Source organism: Sphaerodactylus townsendi, linkage group LG11 (assembly GCF_021028975.2).
Source record: "Sphaerodactylus townsendi isolate TG3544 linkage group LG11, MPM_Stown_v2.3, whole genome shotgun sequence".
In the NCBI taxonomy this organism is placed as follows: domain Eukaryota; kingdom Metazoa; phylum Chordata; class Lepidosauria; order Squamata; family Sphaerodactylidae; genus Sphaerodactylus; species Sphaerodactylus townsendi.
The window spans coordinates 61,965,364-61,983,430 of record NC_059435.1 but is presented as its reverse complement, the minus strand read 5'-3'; the positions used below and the strand labels follow the sequence as shown (position 1 = coordinate 61,983,430).

General features: G+C 41.1%; 1 protein-coding gene across 4 annotated transcripts in view; it reads left to right on the top strand.

Moving 5' to 3' along the window:
- The window catches only part of PARD3 (par-3 family cell polarity regulator), a 605,108-nt gene that overhangs the window by 318,509 nt on the left and 268,532 nt on the right, over positions 1 to 18,067 (top strand). For all 4 annotated transcript variants that reach the window (XM_048510786.1, XM_048510784.1, XM_048510785.1 and 1 more), the window contains 2 exons: positions 358 to 449; positions 3,546 to 3,629. In XM_048510786.1, coding sequence (XP_048366743.1) covers positions 358 to 449; positions 3,546 to 3,629 — 176 coding nt within the window. The remainder of the gene's footprint in view (positions 1 to 357; positions 450 to 3,545; positions 3,630 to 18,067) is intronic.

The following is an 18,067-nucleotide window of genomic DNA, read 5'->3' as shown; positions in this document are numbered from 1 at the left end:
TGTGTATTGAGGAATTTGCTGAGACAGATTCCAAGGTTTCCACAAGAAGCCTATCTCAGACCTGAAACAGATAGTTATTCTTGTAACATTTTGCTAGGATTCAAACTGGTTGCATTTTGTCACTTTGTTCCCTAGATCATTAGTTCTGCCTAGTCCATTGCTGTGCTATAGATTTAAAATAGAAAGCTATCGAATATTTCTTTTAAATCTGGCTGATCATTTACAACTGTGCTTATAATTTTTGAAAGGTGATTCAGGGACAGTTATTGATAGCTGGAAGTACATATTCATCCTCTGTATGCATTTTTAATCATTTTACAAATTCAGATGCTTAAATTCTGGTACTTCTTTTGCTAGGAAGAAGATGGAACAGAAGAGGAAAGCAGCCGAGTTGAACCAGTAGGACATGCCGATACTGGCTTGGAGACCAGTTTCAACTATTCTTTAGAGTAAGTTTACTTTGTGTCCATTCTTAGGACTCATAATGAAAAATGAAATTTTATTAATAGGATTTCTATTGTCGATAGATAGATAGATAGATAGATAGATAGATAGATAGATAGATAGATAGATAGATAGATAGATAGATAGATAGATGGATGGATGGATGGATGGATGGATGGATGGATGGATGGATGGATGGATGGATGGATGGATGGATGGATGGATGGATGGATGGATGGATGGATGGATGGATGGATGGATGGATGGATGGATGCACACTCTTTGGTAGAGCTTAGCACAGTTGCAAGGAATAACAGAGTCAGAGTCTTAGTTGCTATTCAAATGAGAAAATCTTGACTAGCTAATCTATTAATGTGCAGTAGAAAAGGTTATATACATACAGCCATATCACTTAGCTGGCTCCCTGTCTGCCTTCTTGCTGCTTCTAGAGGATTTTTATAGAAGGAGAAGAAAAAGTTAACTATACAGATTTAGTCAGACATGCTACCAGGTTCTCTAGCTAACTAGCCAGTAGCTATTCAGTGTGCTCTCTAAGTAAGTGACATCATCAGCTACTTAACATACAAAGTTAACTCTTTCTTAGCTTACTTGTGTGACTAAAACTTGCTAAATCACAACAATTTCTTCTCACATCTGAAGAAAGCCTTGTCACTGCCTTTGATAACCTATTTCATGCAAAAGGGTTAGCTAAGGTTATCTCACAGAGTCAGTGTTTGTGGAAAGGATCTGTTATTAGATATAAGAAGAAATAATGTATTGTATATGGCCATAGGCTTTCACAATTGGGCAAAATAGCTAGAATATAAAATATCACAAAAAAGGATAAAACATATAAAATACAAATTGTATACATAGAAAATATTCAATAAAACCATACAATGAAAGACACTAACAAATAGTAAATGACAGTCAGGTCATAGACGTTTTATACCCTCGTTGGAGTTTGTAGTGGCATATTTGGATTGTCATTTCCCAGCAGCCAAGTGAAGCTCTATATGGAGTTTGAGAGTTATTAGATTTAAGCAATTGTCTTTGGACATGTTCATTTTAAGCACAATGAAACAGAACTGGAATATCTATGCAAAGAAAAAATCACTGGAGAAGTAATGAAAAATCCGTGCACTACTTTACCCTACTGTGTCAATGTGGTGTAAAGCTAAAGGTTCGCTCCAGAGAGTTTCTTAGTACCTATTAAAGACATTGTACTGTCCCAGTAATTTTTTTTACTGGTGAGCAGATGATTCTATACAGACAATAATACAATATTCCCCTTTATTGGAAAAGCAGTTTTGCAGTGCTAACATGCCAGTATGGTGTGGTGGTTAAGAACTGGTGGACTCTAATCTGGAGAACTGGGTTTGATCCCCCACTCCTTCACATGAACAGTGGACTCTTCCACAGAAGCCTGCTGAGTGACCTTGGCCAAGTCACAGTTCTCTCAGAACTCTCTCAGCCTCACCTACCTCATAAGGTGTCTGCTGTGGGGAAAGAAAGGGAAAGAGTTTGTAAGCTGCTTTGAGACTCCTTGCTGTTGAGAAAAATGGGGTATAAATCCAAACTTCTCCTCCTCTTCCTCTTCCTCTTCCTCCTCTTCCTCCTCTACAAGGAAAACAAAAAAGTCTACATCTTCCTGATCTAAACGTTAAGAACTCTGAGAACAGGATAATGGACTGAGAAATGTATTCTTATACTTTTAAGATAGCATTCCTGTGAAATAAATATTAATTACAAAGAGTGATGGAGAATTGTGAAAATGAGGTACATCAAAAACTTATTTCCCTCAATTCAGAAATCTATGAATAATTATGAGATGAGTTTCCAAATTTTAATTGGGCTCATGTGGTTCAGCGTCAATTTCTTTCATTTCCTGGTTTCTAGCCCTTCCCCATACTTTTACAAACCTGGCTGTCAACCCTTTTGCTTTTGAGGCACCAGGAGACAAAGGTTGCTTCTAAACCTTTTCTGCTGATGTAAACTCTGAAAAATGCAGTTTTTAACATTTATCTTAATGCTGACCAAGAGAAAAAAAACTGAAGGGCAATCCCCCACCCCCAAACGGAAATGCTGACTCAGGACAATGAATCCTTCTGACTCACTTACCAATACTGAACTAAAAACTTTAATGGAATTCTGTCCCATCAACAGTGGAAGGTTTGGACATACTGGAAAGCTTTCACTGAGAGCTAAAAATCTGGGCTTTTGCAAACCCTTCAAGAGCTATTCATTTTTTAATTTCCTCCATGCAGCTTATAAATTTGAAGAAAGGTTGGTAAGAGGAGAGCTCTTGGTGGCCAAAGAACTGTGTAGGTGGGTTCTTCCTAAAGTTGGAAGAAAAATCTCTGAAGCAGGCAAGCTTTTTTATTCTCTTGAAAATGATGAGAAAGAAGATGGGATTGACATGGATGAATTTCATAAGAACAAAATACAATACAATTTTTTTTAAAAAAGCAACAGCAAAGTAATGAATAATTCACAATTGAATTAATGTTAAACTGTAAACAAATTAAAGAAATGGAGTAATTTATAAAAAATAAAAAAAACCAAGCAGACCACAATTTTCTCATTTTTTGAAATAAATGTATTATATCTCTGGACAGTTCTGGTGATATGTCTATCTAACAACTTATACAGATATTGAAAATGGTGTCTTTGTATTTGTTGTCTTCAGGATTGCATAGTGAAAAAAGATAGGGCAGATGTTGAGGTGGAATTCAGTTTGAACTTTTGGATTTATGATTTTATTTCCAATCCACACACGGACCAATACCAAAACCCATTCTGGTCATTATTGTTCTTAATGCAATTAGTATAATGGAATAGGGTTGCAATTAGTATAATAGAATAGGGTTACCCGGCCATCAGCTTTCAATTCATTTGATGTATTAATAAAACTGTTTTATGATTAATCTTTCATGCCATCAGATTAATATTCAGGTATGTAGCATTCCACATGGTTTTCATCACCACTGTCTGCAGTTAGAGGATATATTGGTGTTTTGGGTGTGTGTGTTTGTGTGTATGTCTTCTCTGGTTCATTTACAGTACATGTTCACACTCCTTCATTCATCATTGTCTCACAGTGATATGGTAAAGCTCGTTGAAGTCTCCAATGACGGTGGGCCTTTGGGAATCCACGTAGTGCCTTTCAGTGCCCGAGGCGGAAGGTAATGTATTGTGTAGGTTTTTAATTAACCATACTTTGCTGGGGTTTCTTCTAAATTTCCACTTTGTCATAGTTGGGTGTCCATTTGAAATTCAGCATAATTCTTGGCAGCCCTGCTTGTTCTAAGCCATATTTTGTTCAATTCCTGCATATTGCAGTCAAGGTGAAGATGACAGTACCTGGTTCTTAATTTATAACAGGAATTATATTGCGTCCTAATGTGGAGCTGGATTGCAGGAACATGAATTATTCCTCTCAGAGTCTCATAAAGGTTTCTTCTTGCCTTTTACCTTGGTCTAATATTAGAAAAGCACTTCATGTGGCATTTATCCCTGTCAGATTAAACCATAACTTCCCAAGCTGGCAGCATTCAAAACCACACAGATGCACTGTATATTTTTTTCCTCCCTACAAGTTGGAAGGGAAAAATTTATCGGCACTGTGGTGTTAAATAAAGCCTATGTCATGAAATGCACCACACTTTTTGTGATGTAAATGATCTGCTGCTGAACACAAATGTGTCTTATATTGCATTTCATGCCAGAGAGAGAGAGATTTTTGAAAGACAGCACACACAATGTAGATGATGTCCATTTTCCTATCTTCACTGGTAAACAAAGCACTCAGAATCATAATGCTGACTTTATTGAGGAGGGATTTTAGTATTTAGGGACTTTGATTGAATGTACTTTGAAAATTAAATGACCTATAAAGCAATTATGATTCTGTGCCAGGATTTAAGGCTCTGTGTGTATATATGTGTGTGTGTGTGTGTGTGTGTGTGTGTGTGTGTGTGTGTGTGTGTGTGTTAAAAAGCCAAATCCTGACTCTTCCTCTAAGATTCAAGAAAGAAGGAATAAATAAAGGAAGGAGATTACCTTTATCTTGGAAGAGTAATTGCATTCACATTTTCTGCTCTCCTTGGTGACAGAGGACTAAGTATGCATTTTAGAAATGTAATCTGGCATTATATATGGACAAGGTATTATGTTTTGACAAGTCCACCTATCCATCAGCAATTTCACTTTCAATTGATTAAAAGCAAATGTCACTGTATATCAAATATGTCTTATAAACTGCTTTCCGTGCTTGATAAATAGAGGTACTTCCCCCCCTCCCCCATGCACCACAGCATGATAAATGCAGTGTAAAAATGTTTCATTCAGAGTATTATTTTAAGCTTAATGGTTCGGTAGGCATGGTGACGTGTGGTGCTGTGACAAAACTAATACTTTTCTTACAGCAGCTCCCCCTGAGGACTTTAGGAGGTAAGACTGAGTGCCACAGTAAATCTCTTCCTCTGATGAGTGATTTGATACCTGTTTCACGGCAGTCTCCAGGTAGAAGTGGTCGCTGCCACGGCCATGTATCACCTCCTCCCCCCTTAAAAAAAGAATGTTGGTGTGTTTTGGTTTTATAGTGAAAATAAAGTTGGGGAAACTGCATCAGGTCCCACAGAGCCGACGTCTTTCTAGACCCGTGGTGGCGAACCTATGGCACGGGTGCCAGAGGTGGCACTCAGAGCCCTCTCTGTGGGCACTTGTGCACAGAGTTCATCATGTGGGAGGGGGGTGGAAAATCACCCCCCCCCACACACACATACACATCTAGGCTGGCCTGGGCATGATCCTTTACCTGGGAGTAAGTTCGGTTGCTGGCAATGGGACTTGCTTCTGAGTAAACCCTCCTAGGATCGTGATTCACCCGTTGGAAGCATTGCACAGTTGCTTCACTAAGCTTACTCCTGAGCAATGCGTGCCTCGGAGCCAGCCGTTTTTTCTAACTAAAACCTCAGTATTCAGGTTAAATTGCCAGGTTGGCACTTTGCGATAAATAAGTGGGTTTGGGGTTGCAGTTTGGGCACTCGGTCTCGAAAAGGTTCGCCATCACTGTTCTAGACAGAGTGTTCCACTAGTCGGGGCCCTGGTCCTGGTCAGGGCCACTGGATCTCTCTCAGGCCTGGGACCACCAACAGGTTGTTGTTTGCTGAATGCATTGCCCATCGGGGGACATGTTGGGACATAATTACTTGTTCTGGTAATTAACCTTTCAAGACCTGCGGTCATGACCTCAAGCATCTTCGATTGCCCAATTTGCATATGTGGTTGTAGGCTTATTGAGAAAATGTTGATCATGATAATAAATAGTCTTCACTGGCTCCTGCTGGGCACTCAGACTTGGGGTGGGCACCAATTTTTTTGGTATTTTTTGGGGGAAATTTTTGAAAAAGCCAAAAGAAGCCTAACTCTTATATCAGAAGGGGGGGGGGGGTTTGGCTTTTTTGAAATTTTTCAAGTCTTTTAAACCTGATCCCAGAAAATGCAATGCTGAATGCTGAATTTGGCTCAGCCGAGCTCAGGATTCAGCTTGTCTTCTCTTCCACTGGGTCCAAAGTCCAACAGCTCTGGGCTGAAGTCCATATGGTCTTATGAGGCAGGAACACCAAGCTAAATGCTGGGCCTAGCAGATCCGAATCCAGCATTCAGCTCTCTGCCACCTCTGAGTCCAAGGGGACTTTGAAGGCAGCATTGATCAAGTAAATTGAGGGAATTGGAGGGCGGAGGGGTTACCCCATTTTTAAAAGGCGTTGGTGTCAAAAACTGCCAGAAAAACTCAGCATTTTTAGGATTTTCTTTTCAGTTCCCTTAAATTACCTCCATTTTGGGGAGACTGAAAATAAACTCATATTTTTATCTGGAGGCACAACCCTAACTCAAGCTACTCCTCTCCCTTTCTCATTGGTACTCAAATAATAGATTTGGGTTGTTAATTTGAGCTCTAAATCAACAGTGTTCCTCACATTGCATCTCCAGTGAAACTGAAAACTCTGCCTGTCCTCCCATCATTGGCTGATAACTTATTGCTGTCTTGTGTGGTATAGTTCAAGTTCAAGCTTTGTTGAATAACTTGGCCTCCAGCTTTTAGCAAAAAGCCTATGCAATCTGTGCCCTCTTAGCTGTGTTGCCGTTGTCAATAGAACTTGTGTTTGTGGGTAATGGCTCTATAAAGGCTATATAAATAGGGTCAGGATGCTGTGGTGAGAAAAAATAATCTGCTCTGAAGGGTTGCTTTAATATGCTCAAAAAGCAATCAGTCAAATCGGCACTTCACTATGGCATGTTACCATTGAGATAAGAAGTGTTACATTATCATACAAGACTCCCCCCTTCCAATTTCAGAAGTGGTGGAGAGGAATTCAGTTACAAATGAGGTGGGAGGGTAAGAACACCATTAATTTTTCACAAACAGGAAACCTTTTAATATTATTCCTTCTCCTCTAAGTAAAACAAATTGTTGGTGACTGCCCTTCCATCCCCTAAACTGTTAAACGTTGCATTTGTCCCTGACAAGATCAAGGCAGTCATAGTGAAGGACGCTGCAGACCATCCATCATTCACATCTCTGCTAGATATTTAGAAACAATCCATGATGTTAAGCGAGTAACTGCCTGTAGTACTCAGGGCCTTTACTAGAGGTCACTTGGAACATTACTGATCTAGCCCAGTAAGTTTTATCCATCTTGGGAAGTAGTTACTAACCAATGGCAAAGCCACCAGGGGATGGGGGGGTGCTCAACGCCCCGGGAGCACCAATTCTGGTCACGTGGGGGGCAGAAAAATCCCCTGCCCCCCGCTCCCCCGTGGCACCCCCTGCCCCCCTTCTGCGGTGCCCCCTGCCCCCCACGGTGCACCCCCCATGGTGCACCCCCCACGGCACACCCTCCCTTACTTTTAGGAATGGAACATCCCAGAGAAGAAGCCTGCCTGCGTTGCCTGGGCCTGGTGGGAACTACATTTCCCAGGGGCTCCTGGGAAATGTAGTTCCCACCAGGCCCAGGCAATGCAGGCAGGCTTCTTCGGCCTGCTCCTTTCCTAAAAGTAAGTGGAATAAAGTGCCGCAGGGGGGCACCGCGGGGGGGGGGGGGGCTGCAGGGGGGCAGGGGCGTTTCGGGGGGCGAAAAAGCCAGAGTGTGCACCAGGCACACTCTGGCCTAGCTATACCGCTGTTACTAAAAACAGCTTTGCTAACTGTGCAGTTCAAAGAGGGGAGGGGCTGAAGCTGCAACTGCGCCTCACAGTGTGGCATGGGCTTGGTGCCACTTACCTTAGCATTGGGCTGCGGCAAAACTGCAAAATGGCCCAACCCAGAACTGGTCCTTATGGTGGTGGGCTTCTGCCTCAAATGTCTGTGTCAGCATCGGGGCGGGGGCAGTGTTCCAGGCCAGGAATTCTCCCTCCCAGTGTTGCAGACTTGTACTACTGAAAAGTGCAATAGTCACCCTGTGAAATAGTCACCCTATGCAATGGGGGAGTAAAGGTTTTCCGCTTCTCCCATGGTGCCCACACCACCGATTGCCTCTTTATAGACAGCACAGCGATGCTGTCCCTGGCTACCACTTTACTATACCCCCCCATTGGTCTGTCTGTGTTTTTTCCCCCATGGGTAGTATATAGAGTAATTGTTGCCATTGCATTTATGTCATACTAATATATGCAGCTTGATATATTGGGTGGTCACATTCTCATAGCAACTAAAAGTAATCCCCACATTTATGCCATTTTATGCATTCTCTGTAGCTTAATAGCCAGTTCATGCCTGTGGTTCTCTAGACAGCTAGAATTCTTGTTTTCTGCCCGGAAATCACTGTTCAAGTTGACCTTTGAGAAAGTGAGGGTTTTTTCCCGACTTGTTCACAATTATTTGAGAGAACATCGTTTCTAAGTAATTTTGTTCATGGCAAAATTATCATCCTCTTCCAGCTGATAATAATGCAGTAGAAAGCTATTTTTAAAAATGAGCTCTGAAAGTATTTCTTCCCTTGAAGAAGGTGAAATTTATTAACCCTGGCAGGATGTGTCATTTTTTAAAAAATTAAAAGCCTACTCAGCAAACCTCAGTACATGTCTCAGCGTGCAAATATGTTTCCAGACCCCAAACTGCGCAGCGAGCGTTCCATCATTTGAGAAAATTTGAGGTACGTTTGGATGCTGCCACAGAGGTAGCTCTGCATGCTTTTGGTGCTCGTCATAAAAGAGAGCATTCCAAAGCAGTGTTCTCCAAATGACCTAAGTCCGTGGTGGCGAACCTTTGGCACTCCAGATCTTATGGATTACAATTCCCATCAGCCCCTGCCAGCATGGCCAATTGGCTATGCTGGCAGGGGCTGATGGGAATTGTAGTCCATAAGATCTGGAGTGCCAAAGGTTCGCCACCACTAACTAAATGAACAATGTGATCTCAAAGTCCTGCCAAAACCAATACTTTTTAAAATTCTGAAATGGAAGAACTGATACTTTGAACTGAGCCAGAAGCAAGCTGAGACAGGAAATTGGTGCAGTCACACTTAGTTCACTGTGATACGTTCACTCCTCTGTTTTCCTGTTAATAAAGAGTCAGTGCTATCTGAAGCTTCCACACCAATACAAGGGGCATCCCAGAACCTGCATGATGTATTTGTCAGACTGAGATCTGGAAGAGCTGGGGCCTAATCATCACTCTGCCCTGGAAGTTTGCTGGGTGATCTTGGGTCTGTCACTCTCAGCCTGAACCAACTGGTTGTTGTGGGGATAAAACAGAGAAGGGGAGAACAGTGTTGCAATTTGCTCAGATTCCCCATTGTGGAGATAAAAAGTGGAGCTCAAATGTCACATAATTACATAAAAAGATCTCCTGGATCAGACTGGTTGTCCATCTAGCACAGCATCCTGTTTCATACAGTGGTCAAACAGTTATTGTGGAGGGCCAACAGCAGGGCCTAGGGACTAATGCCTTCCCCCAATGTTGTCTCTTGATACTGGGGTTCTGTGGTTGACTGTCTCTGAATAATGGAGATTCCCTTTAGTCACCATGGCTAGGGACAAAGAACACAACAAAATCAACCTCCTGAAAGATAAAGACAGTGACATTATAGAAAAAGAAAAGAAACAAAATATATCCTCTGAAGACGCCAGCCATAGATGTAGGTGAAAAGTCAGGAGAAAATACTATTAGAACATGGCCATACAATCTGGGAAACCCACAACACCCTAGTGCAGTGGTGGCTAACCTTTGGCACTCCAGATGTTATGGACTACAATTCCCATCAGCCCCTGCCAGCATGGCCAATTGGCCATGCTGGCAGGGGCTGATGGGAATTGTAGTCTATTACATCTGGAGTGCCAAAGGTTAGCCACCACGGCCCTAGTGATTCCGGCCGTGAAAGCCTTTGACAATATATAAAACAATATATATAAGGGCTCCCGGTTTACTTGGCACCTAATATAGTCACACTTAAATGTTTGCTACTTAATCCCTACTGACAGTCCACTGTAAGTAGCCACTGATAGACTTGGCCTCCGTTAATCTGTCTAAGCCCCTTTTAAAACATATATGCTTGCGACCATCACTACATCCTCTGGCAATGAATTCCACATTTCAATATGAGATGGTCCAAGGACTAGTTGAGGCTTATGCCATGTTAGTTTGGAAGTCAAGTGTGGAGACAGCAAGTGAAAGTAAGGGTGTTCATTGCGCGTAGATAGCAGTATTTTCTTGCCACTACTACTTCTGTCCCCCAGCCGCCGCCTATGGATTGTCTTAATTTTTCTCAGATACGTTTTGCACACTGCCTGGGCCAGTAATGTTCTCCTGCACCAAGTACCAGAAGGCATGCACATATTCATCATTTTAACTGGGTCAGCTGAGCTAATTTCCTAAAGGGTGGAATTTATCTAGATAAAATTTAAATAGCAACACAACAGCTTGTTGAAATGGTCTAGCTGCCAAGCAAAAATAAGAGAGCAGAAAACTTTGGTTGGGAAACGTTGAAAGATGCATGAGAGCTGTGAGAGAAATATGCAGCCTGTAGAAGACTGATGTTGTTCAGCTCCAGCTTGTCATGGGAGGATAATCTAGAGCTTGCAGATATCCTTACTGGATCCAAACAGGAGGTACTGATAAGCCTTTGTAAGCACAGTACAAGCCAACCTGGTTATGCCACTATTGGGGCACTTGCAACCCCATAAGAACCTCAAATCTGTTTCTTTCTGAGTTACCATTACATTGATTTAGTATAGATTTTACATTCAATTGATTCCAATAGCCTTTTATCTTGATCCCCAAATTATACGTACTGGCATCTGTGCTAATAATTATTTCACAGCATGCTTGGCAAAAAGTTCATTTCCCATAATTGTTAAATATTGCCATAAATAATTGTATTAAAAATATTTCAATCGGAAGACTTTGGAGCCTATCACATACTCAGTTTAGATAGACAACTAGTAGTCACAGACCATGAGGACTGCATAGGTGAGCTGTGGATACAGTATCTGACCAAACGCTGTGTCAGGATTGGGTTTATGGAATGACTAAGTGGTCTCTCCCCCCCCCCCGCCCGAATCTTTCACAAGGATCTCTGTAGGCCACAATATCTATATTATAAGGGTATGATAAAATGTGAAGCTTAGCTGGTAACTACCTTTCGAGACGGTGAGAGGAAAAATATTTTTCCCCTGATGCTCACAGTAACTGATATTAAGGTATGAAGAGGACTTACTTTTCAAGGCTAATGTGGATGGAAAATGGGTGTGTGTATGTAAAGTGCTATTGAGTCAGAGGTCACTTAGGGTGCCCCAGTACGGTTTTCAAGGCAAGAGGCTAACAAAGGTAGTTTGCCATGGCCTCCTTCATAGTGAACCTGGACTTTTTAGTCATCTCCTACCCAAATAATAACTAGAGGCAACCCTGTTTAGCTTCCAAGATCTAATAAGATCAGGCTAGATGGGTCATCCAGGTTGAAAATTAGTAGACTTGTGTAATGTCTGGAACACTTTGTGTGTTTTGCTATAGGGGGCTTTACCAAAGAATTACAGTTGAGTTTAATTATACGAATGGAGTCAACTGTTACAGCCCCTTATGGAAACTGTTGAAAATGCTAGTGTTTAGCAATGGCTCTACTTATGCCTTACAATATTTCTAAGCAACTTATTACATGGATCATGCCAATGGACATTATAAACAAATCTATTTGTTAGGATTGGTAAAAGCATTTCCATTAGGCATCTATAGATTAAGGCCTGTTGAAAGAGGTTAGAGATAAGTGAGAATCCTTGGGTAACTGTAGGATATACTAAATATATTGTTGAGACTGGACATATATGTGGGGAACAAAAAAAATCATTCTGAGCCAGTTGCCACAGATAAGTAGTAGCTTTTACCTATGCAAAGGGTTAATTTATGAGCAGTTTGATTTTTTAAAACACACCCCTGTATTTGGGTGTTTTCAAAAGAGAATATGGGAAAAGGTGTGCATCCAATATAATTGCAGCTAACTTAAGATATGCAATTGATCCATTTATACCAGATTTACACTTGTGTCTGGCACCTCCCTCTTTCTCTCTCCTTTTGGGTCCAGAACACAGTGAATGAATGATGTTTAAGACTAATTCTAGGTCTTCTGTGATATATGAATGTACAATGTGCAGCTTAACCAAAGCCCCCCCCCCCCCAAGAAAAACCCTAGGATTCTTAACCAGGATTTAATTCTTGTTCCTGATCTTAGTTAGTGAAAGAAAAACTTATCTCATTTAAGCAACTCACCTGTGCAGTGCAAATAATTACACTTAAACCACTGGTGGGGCAGGATAGAAACAGGAAAAGAATCCTGTACTCCAATTATATGCATATTTAATTGGATAGAAATCTTAAGCACTGTTTGAGGTCCAAGCATAGAATCTGGATGAAAAGCCATGTTATACACTGCGGAAACACTGCTCACATACCTTTGTAGGGCTACTGTGATGGCTGGTTGTACAAGTAGATGCATACAATTACTTTGTTTGTTTATACTGGAAAGGTGTGATGATCAGTCCTACAGCTTGGCAGCATTCTAGACTTCAAGATATTCAGGGCCTCCTGATTTATTTTGGGATACTAGAAAATAGAGGAATGGGACCACTGTTTAACTGTTTGGATTTTCCAGGCTGTATGACTGTTGTCTGGTAGTTTTTGCTTCTAACGTTTTACCCGCATATGTGGCTGGCATCTTCAGAGGCATGTCACAGTAACCTCAGAAGATACCAGCCATAGATGAGAGGAAAATGTTAAAAGCAAAACTACCAGACCACAGCCTGGTAAACCCACAACATTCAATTGATTCGTTGTACCTTAGTGAACACAGAGGTTTCCTCTACATATAACTAATACAAATGAAGTTCCCAGACAGTATCTGGTACTTCAGTGCAACTGTGTTTCATAAATAGCAAGCTTTTGCAGTGCTGATAAGCTGTATTAGTATCGCTGAATGGAGAGTGGTGCTTAGCTTATGGCAGAATAAATTCTCATAAACTTCAGGGAAAAGGAACTCTGAGAAATGCCGTATTCGTAGGGAAGTTGTCACAAGATCATTAATTATCCTGATGTGTTAGGAATTGCATTTTGACAGACTGTCACACCCCAGACTTGTTTATTGATCGTTAGGGGATTTTGGTTGGAGCATCATCAAGTGATTCTCTGAGATTCTGAATGACACATGGAAAAGGTTTAATCTGAGACAAACTCAAAAAGTCCCCAAATGAAAACGGCGGTGGGCTGGGTTTCTAGATTCAATTTAGCCTTGGAAAGCACTTCTCTAAAAGTGCAGCTGCAAATCAGATCAAAGCTTGAAATTTGATTGTAGCCCTAATAGTACTTCAGCAGGAGATAGATAATTTTATTCTTTTGGGTGAGAACAGGCACCATCCAGCAAATAGTTCCCAGACCGGATTTTTTTTTTTTGGTATGGATTTTTCCCTTGTGTCTTGCTTCCACTCCCATCATCTGTTTCTATATCCAGCATGTGCAAGAGCACCTTTCAAAATCATAAGGGTCATAAATCTTTTAGAAATTGCTCTCTCATTTTCACTCCCTGGCTTTGCTGAGCTACTTGTTTTCAGTTTCTGTGCTCTGTGTCGACTGCATCGCGTAAGTGTGAATGGCTTAGAGGCCAATTTTAATGTGACTTGAGCCATTTAGGCCTCCCTGACATTTCACTGAGAGCTTAGTGATCTTCCCCAGTGTTTGGGCAGTCTCTTGTTTGTTTTGTTTTTCAGTTGTTTTCTTCATTTATTTTCTTATTTATATTTCCATCCCACATTCTGAGGCCATCAGAGAGCATTGCCAGATTGTCTTTGTTTCTCTAATTAAAACATTTGGATGCCAACACTATTTTGTCCACTTAAAGCAAATCACAGCATCCGTTTAAAATCCAGTAAATAGTTTTTCTTTCAAAGACCCTATAAAGAAGCATGATCAAAAAAAAATTATAAAAAGACTCCACCTTAAGTTTCCTTTTGCCCACTGGGTGTATGCAACTGGGAATTTTCATGTTTGCTTTACTATCCAGAGGCTTTGTGAGATATGTAATAATTGTTGGGAGAACCACACCTGGTGCATGTGTTCCACACTCACCAAAAAAAAAAAGTAGCCAGAAGCTGACACAGAGGCTGAACAGGAAGTACCTGGGCACACACGCGTGGCTGAGCTTGCTAGAGAGAACTTCAGACACAAAAGAAAGTCAGAGTCGTTTGTAGTTTCTAATCTAATGAAAAGAGTATTTATTAGTGCATTCTGGATAGAAAGGTGGAGAGATAGGTTCACTGTGTATTCTAATCTAGCTGGATGGAGGCGGATGCTCGAGGCATGCATCCTCTCCCTAGGCATGGTGAAGGTAAGATGGAGAGGTTCTGAGAAGAAGGCGGAAGCAAGGGAGGAAGTCCCTAAGAGTATCAGTCTACATTAAAGGGATAGAGTCAGCATGATAGAGTAAAGGTGACAAATTCCTAAGTCTCTATCTAGCCACTAGCTCACTAGTAAAACTCCCCTGAGTAGGATGAGGCAGGAAACAGCGTAAAGTCCCTTTCTTCCAACAATAATCTTATTGAAAAGCTAAGAAAGATGTCATCAGTCCTAGGAAATCATTCAATCGTTTTCAACTTGTGTCAGTAAAGGCTGTTCTCCTTATATTGAGAAGCTACCGTCTGTTTTTCCTTTGGAAAGGGGATGTCACTTAGTGAGAGATGCTCTGTTTTGATGTCCCAGCTTCAACATCTAGCATTGCCTGTTAAAAGGGTGCTGTAGTAAGTGATGTGAAAGACAGAGGCCCCTTCCACATAGCACCTGGAGAGCAGGTTGGAGGCAGGATAAACTCTCCTGCTCTCCTGCTGTCCTGTTTGCATGCCTCTGTGCAGGCAGTGAATGGAGCCTGTGGAAGCAATGCGGGCTGCCATTGTGCCTTCGCCGTTGTGCCTTCGCACCTCTCATGCTGTGTAGCTGTGCAGGGAGGACATTTAAAAACCAGGAAACAGTTGCAAGCGGCTGCAATCCGTGTTACAACTAAAGGATCGCAGATAGTGTGATTCTTGAAAAACCCGGGGTGGGGGGTGGGGAAACCTGGAGTGGACTCACATTAGGAGTGGGATCCATGCGAAGTTTCCCCTCCCAACATGGGTTTTATTCTGTGTTCAGCCCGGGTTTATTGGCCCGTGCAGAGAGTCACTCCCAGTCAGAGTACACAAAATACTGGCCTTGATGAGTCCATGATATGCCTGCCCAGCAGGAGTAGAAGCTTCATGTGATTTCCATTTTCAAAAAAGTAATGTCTTCCTCGATGCACACACATGGCAAAATGTCTTTTCCTTAATTATATATAAAGCTACCCCTCCATGGACCACTGCCTTAGATCTAATGTAATAAATAAACCTGTCTGCCCGTGGAATGGCAGGAGGAGGTATCTTCAAGGCCCTAGACAGAGAAAACTCTTTCTCAATACCTGCTATCTTAGTTGCATTAACTGGGAATGCTAGGGGTTAACCTGGTGGCCTTTTGCCTGCAAAATACAATCTCTCTCACTGCATCAACTTATCTTTTTTAAAGCTACGGAGCTTCATTTTGTCAGTTTGCCACTGGCCACCTGTTGAAACCCTGTGCTTTCAGATTGGCAGTGTTCTTGCAAAGTTTCAGACTGAAGTGTTTCCTAGGTCTGCCACATAACTGGAATTGCTAGAGATTCAACTAAGACTCTACTGATTGTAAAACATCATTTCCCCCCCATGTTAATGGCATTCTCATTCAGTGAATCATGTTTCCCATCTATTGATACCCCTTGTTGTTACAACTAACAGGAGTACAGAGACAGATCGGCATTAATAAATTTTTCCCTATGAGTATATGTGTACCAGTATATATATATATATATATAAGTTCATCATTGCGCATGTTGCAAACAGTCTGCCATTCCAGTAATAATAGTTGTGCCATTGTTTCATATCCAGAGGCTCTGGTTTGTGGAGAGATGCCACAGGAACACACCCCTTACCCTTAGTAGAAATTCAGTAAGCATGGCTTAACAGTTCAGTAGCGTGTGGCCATTCCAACCAGAGGCCGTATCATAGGTCTCTTAGAATAAGTCTAAGAGCATTTAATTTGTTTAATTTCCTGTGGTAGCTGCATTTTGAATAATGGGAACCCCCTAAATCAGATCTCCCACTGATTGTGACAGACGTTCTTTGTTTTCACTTCATTCACCCCGTGGAGATCTTAATGGTTCATCATTACAAAATTAAAACATGCTTTGTGAAAGAAAGGAATAGCACCAATAGTAAGCTTATTTATCTGTGTAATAGTAAGTATGGCAGGTGTGACCCTCAAACCCTGGATAAATTCCAGACACAATTGAGCTCTTTTTAAAATGTTACAAATTTCTTAAATCTTATGGAAAGTATATTATCACATTTCTTAGTGCAAAAGATTTGTAATGATTTTTTTTTTTTGGAAAAGATGGATGTATTCTCTAATGGTATAATTCAGAGTTTGGGAAAAACCTGTAATGTTTATGGCTGAGCTGTTCAAAATGGCAGTCTGTGTATCTCCCACTAGTTGTTATTAACTCATTGAATCTTATGAAGCCACGATGGGACTTAAGTGGTATTACAAGTTGTATTAGGTTACTGGAATACATTCATGGGTGTTCGATGCACATTTGGATAGTTTATAGTTAAAACTTTTTTTTATTAAAGATGGTACAGTTGAATGAAAAGAAAAGAATACATTACAATTGTGCCTTTTAAAACACCATCAGTCTCTGAAGCACATACTGAAGAAATTGCCTCCCCAAAGGACCACATTCAGAGATGCTGCTAAATAGTTCCACCATGGTTTCCCTTAATGAAAACAAACTGTGGGGAAAATGCTCATTGACATTCTATAATGGAGTTTGTTGTTGTTGTTGACAGCAGAAACTGTCTTTATGAGCATTTCTTTTTGACTGCTTCATCTGGATGTAATCAGTATTTTAGCACAGGCATAGGGCAAATACTCTGAAACATCTGCATGACTGCTGTAGTTCTAACAGTGCAATTCTGTGCCGAATTTATCCAGTGAAAGCCCATGGCAAACTGCATAGGCTTGCATAGTATATGATAGATTATGAAACTTTTTATTTTGCAAATTATTTAATCGGTGAAATTAACCACATCGCTTGGAATACATGCACAATTGCCGTCAAGTCATAGCCGATGGTGACCTGTCGGGTTTTGAAGGCAAGAGACGTTCAAAGGTAGTTTGTCATTGCCTGTCTCTGACCTTGCTTAGCTGATGAGATCTGATGTGATCAGGCTAGTAATTTGTAAACCTCTTATTTAATTAATAAAATGTATACTTTAAAAATTAAGTATGAGTCAAATTAAGTATGAGTCAAATAAATCACATGTATGGAAGTGACCAGTGATTTAAAAAAAATAATCGTTGAGGGATCTCTGCCCCTCAATTCTGTCAGGAAGCTCCTTCTTCAAATACACTGCTGTCCTGTAATGCTGTGGTGAGAGGTTTTGGAGACACACTCAGAGCACTGACCAATTCTTCAGAGTCTTAGTAGTCCTTCATGTGAACTGAAAAGTGTACTGTAAAATATTATAATATTAGTCTGTGGCTGTACATGTTACAGAAAGAACTTGCTACACTGAACAAGTTCCCTTTCACGAAGTCTTGTTGACCGTTGTTGGTTTTTTTAAATTAAGTAAGTCAAGGGTTCCCCAGGAAACAACTATCTGAATTGTGGAAGACATGTTGAGTTGGATCCTGACTAAATTTTCCTTTAACTTAGGTGAAGGGGAGCTATCCTAAATTGCTCTGTTCAGGAGAAAATCCATTATATTCTCCAGGGCTTCCTTCCAGAAAAGTGTTATCAGGACTGCCACTTACAGTACTGATTGAAAACACTTCTGTCTAATATAGTAAAGGTAGTGGGTTGTATGTTACACTTTACTCAGATGTACTGTGTTCCACAGAAAGATAATAGGGTTGTACATGCCTCCGCCATAGAACAAAGCATGCCGGACCTTCTTTGTTGTAGAATGCTCCGCCTGCGTCTTAGTGTCTACCTAGTCCTGCACCCCCCTCCATTTGAAAGCCATTCAATGAACT